General features: G+C 38.9%; 1 protein-coding gene across 1 annotated transcript in view; it reads left to right on the plus strand.

Moving 5' to 3' along the window:
* Positions 1 to 9,342: 9,342 nt before the first annotated feature.
* Positions 9,343 to 9,429, plus strand: part of Dnajc25 (DnaJ heat shock protein family (Hsp40) member C25) — a 19,832-nt gene continuing 19,745 nt past the window's right edge. Inside the window, exon 1 of the mRNA XM_010639462.2 lies at positions 9,343 to 9,365. Coding sequence (XP_010637764.1) covers positions 9,343 to 9,365 — 23 coding nt within the window. The remainder of the gene's footprint in view (positions 9,366 to 9,429) is intronic.

A 9,429-nucleotide genomic window follows, 5' to 3' on the forward strand; every position in this document is an offset into this window, starting at 1 on the left:
AGAGACGTGATTAGAGACTCTAGAACAGAAACAGACAAAAAAATAGATGAGTTCAGGACCATGATAGAAGCCATGTATGCCCAATGTAGGAAAGAAATGAAAACCATGAAACAGATACAAACAGATATCCAGGAGATTAAAAACTCTGTAGAAAGCATTTGCAGCACAATGAATGAATGAATGTGAAGATGGAATTTCAGATACAGAAGATAGTATTGCAGTCAGTGATCATGAAAAGAGAGATATCTTAAATATAGTAAGGGATCATAAGAAATTGATCCAACAACTCCTAGATGATGCAAAGAAGAATAATATAAGACTGATAATATAAGAAGAATAATATAATGAAGAATAAAATAATGAAGAATAATAATGAATAAAGTAATAATGAAGAATAATATAAGACCATGAAGTAGCACAAGAAAGTACAAATGACATAAAAAAATTGTTCACAGAGTTAATGACAGAAAACTTCCCAGAGGGGAAGAATTTGACATATAGATAAGTGAGGCATATAGGACTCTAACTAGCCATGATAAAACAAACAAATAAACAAACAAAATAAAACAAAACAAAAAACTACACTTGGACATTTAAGAGTCAAGTTCCCAGAAACCCAACAGAAGAACAAAATACTGCAAGCAGTTAGAGAAAGGAAACAAATCACATGCAAAGGAAAGCTCATCAGAAGCACAGCAGACTTTTCAACACAACCCCTCAGGTCAAGGAGAGCCTGGAGTGAGGTATTTCAAGCACAAAAAGTAAACAACTTTCAACCTAGACTGATGTATCCCACAAAACTCTCTTTTAAAATGGATGGGGAAATAAGATACGTCCATGACAAAGAACACCTGAGAAACTTCATTTATACCAAACCAGCACTCCAAACGATTCTAAACAATATCCCAGAAAAAGAAAACGAAGGTCGTAACACCATGAGGCCCAATAGAGCAAATCAGTTAGGCTGGCAAGAAACTAAAGGGAGGGAGGAAAATTAAAAAGAGCCAACAACAGGACAATAACATGACAATGATAAGTCAGTACATATCAGTTATAACCATCAATGTTAATGGCCTCCATACACCAATCAAGAGAAATAGATTGGCAGAATGGATTAAAAAGCAAAATCCAACAATATGTTGTGTACAAGAAACACCTAGTTCAAAAAGAAACTCATACACTGAAAGTAAAAGGATGGAAAACAGTTCTCCATGTGACAGGAGCCCAGAAAAAAGCAGGGGTAGCTATTTTATTCACAGAAAAAGTAGATTTCAAACCAAAACTAATTAAGAGAAACAAAGAAAGTCACTACATCCTTGTAAAGGGAACAATCCAAGAGGAAGAGATGACAATCATAAATATACATTCACCAAATATTAATGCCCCCAACCTATTCAAAACAAATATTAAGGGACATGAAAAAATAAATAAGCACTAATACAATTGTAGTAGGGGAACTAAACACCCCACTGTTACAAGTAGACAAAAATCTAGACAAAAAATTAATATCAAAATACTAGAACTGAACCAAGCTTTTGATCAAATGGACTTAATAGATGTCTACAGCGTGTTCCACCCCACAAAATCAGAATATACATTCTTTTTGGCTGTACATGGATCATTCTCCAAAATAAATCACATGCTAGCTCATAGAACATGTTTAAATAAATGCAAAGGAATTGAAGTTATCCCATGTATATTATCAGACCATAGTGCAATTAAACTGGAGATCATTAGCATAAGAAACCACAAGAACTTCACAAACACATGGAAATTGAACAATACTCTTATGAACAATGGGTCACAGAGGAAATTAAACAAGAAATTAGTCAGTTTTTACAAATAAATGATAATGCCACTATAACATACAGGAATCTATGGGACACAATGAAAGCAGTTCTATGGAGAAAATTCACAGCAGTGAATGCCCACACTAGGAAAATAGAGCGAGCTCATATAAACAACCTAATGATGAATCTTAAGATCCTAGAAAAAGAAGAGCAAGAAAAGCCCAAAGGTCATACAAGGGAAGAAATTATAAAGATCAGAGCATAAATCAATGCAATAGAGACTAAGAGAATGATACAAAAAAATCAACAAATTGAAGAGGTGGTTTTTTGAAAGGATAAATATAATTGATAAACCCTTAGCCAACCTTGTCAAAAACAGGAAAGAAAAGGCTCAGGTCCATGCAATTAGGAATGAAAAAGGTGAAGTCACAACAGATCTAGCAGAAATCCAGAGGATCACCAATACCTACTTTGAGATCCTATACTCTAATAAAGTGGAAAACACAGAAGAAAGGGACAGATTTCTACATACTTATGAATTACCTTCTTTTCATGATAAAGAAGATAAAAGAATTCTAAACACCCCCATTACAAACAGTGAAATTGTAAATGTAATTAAAAATGTATGAACAAAGAAAAGCCCAGGTCCTAATGGGTTCACTGCTGAATCCTACAAGACATTTAGAGAAGAACTATTGCCACTACGCTTTAAACTTTTCAATGAAATTGAAAGGGAAGCAATACTTCCAAATTAATTCCTGGAAACAAGTGTTATTTTGATTCCAAAACCAGGGAAAGACCCAACCAAAAAAGAGAGGGCCGGGGATTTAGCTCAGCACTTCGGTGGCCTGCCTTGCAAGTACAAAGACCCGAGTTCAATCCCTGGTACCAAAAAATAAATAAATAAATAAATAAATAAATAAATAAATAAATAAATAAATAAAGGAGAGAAAGATTATTTGGGCTGGGGATTTAGCTCAGTGGTTCTGGTGCCTGCCTCACAAGCACAAGGGTCAAATAAATAAATAAATAAATAAATAAATAAAGGAGGAAAAGATTATTTGGGCTGGGGATTTAGCTCAGTGGTTCTGGTGCCTGCCTCACAAGCACAAGGGTCCAAGTTCGATCCCTGGTACAAAAAAAAAAAAAAAAAAAAAAAAAAAAAAAAAGAAAAAAGAGAGAGAGAATTACAGGCCAATCTCCCTAATGAACATAGATGCAAAAATCCTCAATACGATACTGGCAAACAAAATACAGAGGGTTATCAAGAAGATCATACATCCTGACCAAGTCAGATTATAATCCAGGGATGCAAGGATGGTTCAACATACATAAATCAATAAATATAATAGGCTGTATTAACAGAGTCAAGGACAAAAACCACATGATCATCTCAACAGATGCAGAAAAAGCATTTGACAAAATTCAACACCTACTCGTGTTAAAAACCCTGCAAAAAATTGGAATAGATGGTCTTTATCTCAAACTGACAAAGGCTATCTATGAAAAACAAACAGCAAACATCATATTAAATGGCCAAAAAGTGAAAACCTTCATGCTAGAATCGGTAACAAGACAAGGATGTCCACTGTCACCACTCTTGTTCAATATAGTCCTAGAAACATTAGCCACAGTGATTAGACATGAGAAAGAAATTAAAGCAATAAAAAGAGGAAAGGAAGAAGTTAAACTGTCATTTTTTGCTGACGATATGATACTCTACATAGAAGACCCAAAAAACTGCCAAACAACTTCTGATTTAATTGACACTTTCAGCAGAGTAGCTGGATACAAGGTCAACATTAAAAAATCAATAGCCTTCTTATACACAAATAACATACTCACTGAGACAGCGATTAGGGAAACAATTCCTTTCACAATAGCATCCAAAAATATGAAGTACCTAGGAATCAATCTAATAAAGGAATCAAAAGGTCTCTACACTGAAAACTATAGCACTCTGAAAAAAGAGATTAAAAGAATGTTAGAAAAAGAAAAGATATCCCTTGCTCCTGGGTAGGAAGAATCAACAGAGTGAAAATGGCCATACTACCAAAACTGCTATATAGATTCAATGCAATCCTGATTGAAATTCCAACAGTATATGTCACAGAACTAGAAAAAATAATCCAAAAATTCATTTGGAGCAGAAGAGACCTAGATTAGCAAAAGCAATTCTAGGCAACAGAGGCATGACAGCGTGCATCACAATCCCTAATTTGAAACCATACTACAAAGCCACTGTGATAAAAATAGCATGGTACTGGCAAAGCAAAAGATCCAAGGATCAGGGGAGTAGATTGGAAGATACAGAAACAACTCCAGACATACTCAGCTACCTTATTTTTGACAAGGAGCCCATCATCCTCACTAGAGGAAAGACAAATTGTGTTGGAAAACTGGATTTCAACCTGCCAAAAATTAAAGCTACAGCCTTATCTTTCACCATACACTAAACTAAAATCTAAGTGATTAAAGATCTAAATGTTAAATCAGTAACACTAAACTGCTGGAAGATAAGTTAGGTCTAACTCTCAAAGACATTGGCATAGGAAATGACTTTATGAACAAATCCTCAGTAGCACTGGATCTGGCACAAAGAATCAACAATTGGGATCTCATCTTTTTAAAAAGCTTCTGCACTACAAGAGAAATCACCAACAAAGCTAAGGGACAACCTGCAAAGTGGAAAAAAACTAGCAGCTGTTCTTCAAAGGTCTACTGTCAAGAATATATAAAGAACTCAAACAATCAGACCCCCCCAAAATATAAAGACCCAATTCAAAAGTGGGCATCTGAAATGAACAGACATTTCTTAAAACAAATAAGTAAAAACAGCAAACATATGAAAAAATGTTCAACATCATTGGTCATTTGAGAGATGCAGATGAAAATAACACTGTGATTACACCTCATTCCAGAAAGAATGGCTGCTATCAAGAAATCAATAGCAAATGCTGGTGGGGTTGTGGGGAGAAAGGAACCCTTCTCCATTGCTAGTAGGAGTGAAGACTGGTGCAACCCCTGTGGAAGTCAATATGGAGATACCTTAACGAACTAGGATTAGAGGTTCCATTTGACCCATCTATCCATCTGCTGGGTATCTTTCCAAAAGAATTAAAATAATCATACCTCAGTGACATAAGCTCACCCATGTTTATCATGGCACAGTTTGTAATAGCTAAAACTTGAAAACAGCCTAATTGCCCATCAATTGGAGCTAGATAAAGATGTGGTTTGTCTATAAAATGGAGTACTACTCAGCCATAAAGAATGCGAAACTAGAGTCATTTATAGGAAAATAGATGCATATTGAGGCCACACACTTAAGTGAAATAAACAAGACACACACGTGTAAATACTGAATAGTTTCTCTAGTGTGAAAAACTAAAAGTGTAAATAAGATCCAAATTATATAACTGATAATGTGAAATAGGAAGAAAAGGGCTAAAGGGGTAGGGGAAGTGGGAAATAAGGGAAAAGAAAAAATATGAGAAAAGGAAAAAGTGGAAACAAAGTCTTTGTGAATAGTGATGGTGGGAGGGTGAAGGGAGTACAGGGGGATGGGGAAAAAGTGAGAACCAAGATTTGTCATTGTAAAGGTCCAAGAACCCAATGATGCATGTGACTGTAGTGTATACCTAAAAACTACCAACAAACTCAGTGAAAAAAGAATTATATTTAAGACAAAGGGAAAGAATACAATCAACTACAAATGAGGAGCCAATCAAGTATCTAACCAGCCAGGGGAATGGGGAAAAAATAACAACCAAGATGGATTACATAAATTGCAAATTTCCAGTGATGAATATCATTGTATTGTATACCTTCAATGTACCAACAAAATCAATTTTAAAAATTATCTAACCACTTCTGTTGTAGCACCAAAGATTAACTTTTCCTAATGGGTTGCTCATCTCCAGGGGATGTGTAGAACCCGGTCACCTACAGGTCAAATGGCTTTATGTCCATAGTGATATGGGAGCCAACAGTAGGATATGAATCTCGCATAATATAACCAGGAATGTCCACCATAACATCCAAACTGCTAGCGAATGGAACTGAGGCACGGAAGTAATTTAAGCAGAAAGAGGTTTGGGGCTAGGAATTTCCTCCTGAAGCAAAGGAATGTGGTAGAAACAGACATGGACATGGAACTATAGCTGTTGGAGAGCAGAAGTTTTAAGAAGAGATTTTTAGGCAGCAATGATAAAAAGAACTTCTGTAAATAGTCTAAAACCTACAAAATGTTAAGGAAATACAGAATAACTGCTGCCTTTCACTTCTGTAATTTGCTTTGCTTTGCTTGTTTCTTAGGACAACAATACCAGAGGTTTCATCATTAACTACAAATTTGAAGGCTAGTAGCCCAAGTTTAAAATGTTATAAGATTAACAGATGCTGGAGGTGCTTTGCTGCATCCCCAGGGTGAGACTAGATGCTCAAACTAAGATAACAATCCCCATACCTTACAAAGTACATTTAAACCCTAAAATCCTAAACTTTCTGTAAATCATATGACTATAAAAGAGTTAAGATGAAAGGAATGTCACCAGTCCTGTTTTCCTAATCCTGACCCACTCTTATGGGGTAGAACAGCTAATTAGGTGAATCCTAAAGATAAACATCCTAACCACAAAGAACGTGCTACATTTGGTTTAAAATAAAACTGTGCTGTGAACATGATTTGTGATGGGAACTGAGAGAACGACAATGTCTTATTAAAGTATCTAAAATAAAGAGGTCATGATTGTAAAACTCCCATAAAAAGCAGATTGTAACAGCCCAGGGTCACTCATTTAACACAGCCCTTGGTGCAGGCCAACCCTTGCTAGGAAAGTAAACATTTTTTGTTTTACTCACTCTTGCATCTCTGTGTGTCATTTATCAGTTCTTTGCACAACAGAAACAGTAATGACTGAATCACCAAGTCCTTCTCCAAAGTAAATTGCAGAAAATACTAGAGCAAGGGAAGGTAACTCTTATACCCCTGCATTCCCAATCAAGAATTTTAAAAGTAAAGCATTGTTCCTAAAAAGAAAGAATTAGTGGACACAGGACAAGTTGTACAAAGCCATGCAGCCTGGGCTTTGGATAACTAGATACTAAAATCGAGACGTTTGCAAAGGTATTCCAGGATAGGAAGAACCTGAACTACAGGGTAAATGTGCTACATAGCATTCTGTAACTGACAGTCAAATAGTATGAAAATCAGATTTAGAGTTTAGGCATGGGACTGAATGGAATGGAAAACAAAAGCTTTATTGTGCTTAAATGATGGCAAAGTTTTGGCAGATTAGAAACTGCTAGTGAAGCATTAGTTGAACTGCTCACCCACCCCAGATGTAAATTAACAACATGAAATACTACCTACTCTACCTCCACCAGCATCACTAATTTCAGAATACTTATAGAAGTGTAAAATTGCATGATGTGAACTACAATTATGTCATTCTCCTGTGGTGATTATTTTTTCAAATTTATCTTTTCTGTAAGGTTTCAGAAAAAGAGAGACATTTGTAGGTCTTGAACACATGGGGTCAAGTGATCCTCCAGCCTCAGCCTCCCAAATGAATGAGATTAAAAGCATGCACTGCCTTACCCTACTCAGTTAATCTTAGGAAATCTCTTTTTGCAAGGATTTTTTTTCTTCTGCTAGTTTTTAAGTAGTAGGTTTAGCTCAAAAAGCCCCTTCACCTTCACGGTGATAGGGTGTTTGGCAGGGGAGAGGACAATGGAGCTGCTTTTAGGTTTCTCCTTTTATCTATGCAACCGATTGTTCAAGTTTATTTTACTTTTTAGGCGATTAGTTTTAAAAGTGCTTCATTCATAAATTCTGAGGAAGAAAGAGATTATTCTAAATCACGGAATTTAGGCAGGAGACAGCTACAAGAGATGATTCAGGAGTGGATAGTACCCTCTAGTGGACAATTTTAGAACTAGCATGGTCTCTGGTGGTTGAATCTGCCTATAGATAACCCAAAACCGGTGTTATGAGTTGAAAGGCTCATGTCTTCTTTTTGTGCTGTGCTTTTGTTTTGCTTTAGAGACAGGGTCTCGCTATGCAGTTCAGGCTTGCCTTGAACTCACTATGTAGCTCAGGCTGGTCTCTAACTCATGGTGATCCTCCTACCTCAGCCAGTTGAGTGAGTGCTGGGATTACAGGTATGCCACCACCATTTTCAGTTTAGCTTATGTCATTTATTGGATACTGCACTGAAAGTGAAAACCACACTGGCTGCCTCCATAGGTATGCTTGCGCACCTTCATAAAAATTTTTAAAAAAGTGTGAAGTTGAAAAATCACAAGTTGAATCCTGTTAAGTCAAGCACTGGCTGTGTTTCTGCCTATGACCTACTTGCTTCCCATGGGATGCAAGGTTGTAAGGGCAGGGATTTCTGTCAGTGTAGGTCATAGTAGTGTTTGCAGTGCCTAGCAGTTTCTGGCACACAGTCAGTGCTCAATACAGTCTTTCCGAGCGCCTGACTGTGTAAACACTGTGACACAGCAGACACTCAGTAAGTGCTTGCTGGGTGAATGCACATATCATCACATAAATGAGTGGGTGGACCCTGATCTGCTGGCTCCTCAGGCCCTCAGCACGACACAAGGCTGAGGTGGAGTGAATGTGGGCCAGGGACAGCACTGGGCTGGCAGGACCCTACTTTTTTGCTTTTTTGTTTCCGCTTCCAGATGATAACTGTAAGACTTGAATAGGCTAAAGTGACTCCATGCTAATAGGCCAGACTGTGCTTCTTCATACGCTAATTGCTACCTTGGTTAACAGCCCGCCCAGGGGCAAATGGTTTGACAAAAGGTGACCGTAGAACATTTCCTGCATAAGATAAGCAATGTGTTTGCAGTCTTGTTCTGTGAATTCCCTGACTCTTTGTTTACTAAAACCTTATAAAAAGTACCTCAGCCCCTGAGCAGTTGCCTCTCTGAGCCACCTGGCTCCGGGAGTGCCGTCTGGCCAGACTAATAAAGGTCTTTTACCATCTAGCCTGGTGTGTTCCTTCCTGGGTTTCTCGGTTCTCTGTCGTGTTCCCGGAGCCTCGCTGGGTGTTAGGGCCCAGCCTCGTGGAGGCCTTTCGGCTGTCCACGCTCCGTGGAGTGGAAGTGAGACTTTAGGTCTTACAATAACCGTTCTGCTGGTGTACGTGGAAGCATCAGGCTCTCGTCGCAGGTAAAGTTGAATTGAAGCCCTGGTTCGCTGTGGCTTCCAGGGCTCGAGGCTCATCCTCAAGGTCCTCCACGCTGCGGACGATGCTGTTGCTCTGGTCATGAGCACGGCCTGGCTCAGGGCCCGGAAACGCTGTTCCAACAGCTGGCCTCGCGCGTCTGGTTCTGCTGGGGGGCGCCTGGAGTGGGCGTCCTCGCGCAGCAGTTGGCTGCGCCGGCGGATATCCTGCGGGAACATCGGTGCCCCGTACGCGCTGTATCTCGCGCCACTGTGCGCTCCGCACACACTAAGCGCGGTTAGGTCAAGAGAGACCGCTCAGCTCAGTCGGCTGAGCCCAGGAAAGCGTCAGGCAGCAGACCGGAAGCGGCCATGCGGATGAGGCGTCCCTTTCCGTGAAGGAAGCGGTTGCCGCCGCCGCACGCCGTGCGCATGCGCGGAGACGTGGGCGCTGGCGGA

The sequence above is a fragment of the Fukomys damarensis genome, unplaced genomic scaffold (assembly GCF_012274545.1).
Source record: "Fukomys damarensis isolate Sample0158 unplaced genomic scaffold, DMR_v1.0_HiC HiC_scaffold_36, whole genome shotgun sequence".
Taxonomy (NCBI): domain Eukaryota; kingdom Metazoa; phylum Chordata; class Mammalia; order Rodentia; family Bathyergidae; genus Fukomys; species Fukomys damarensis.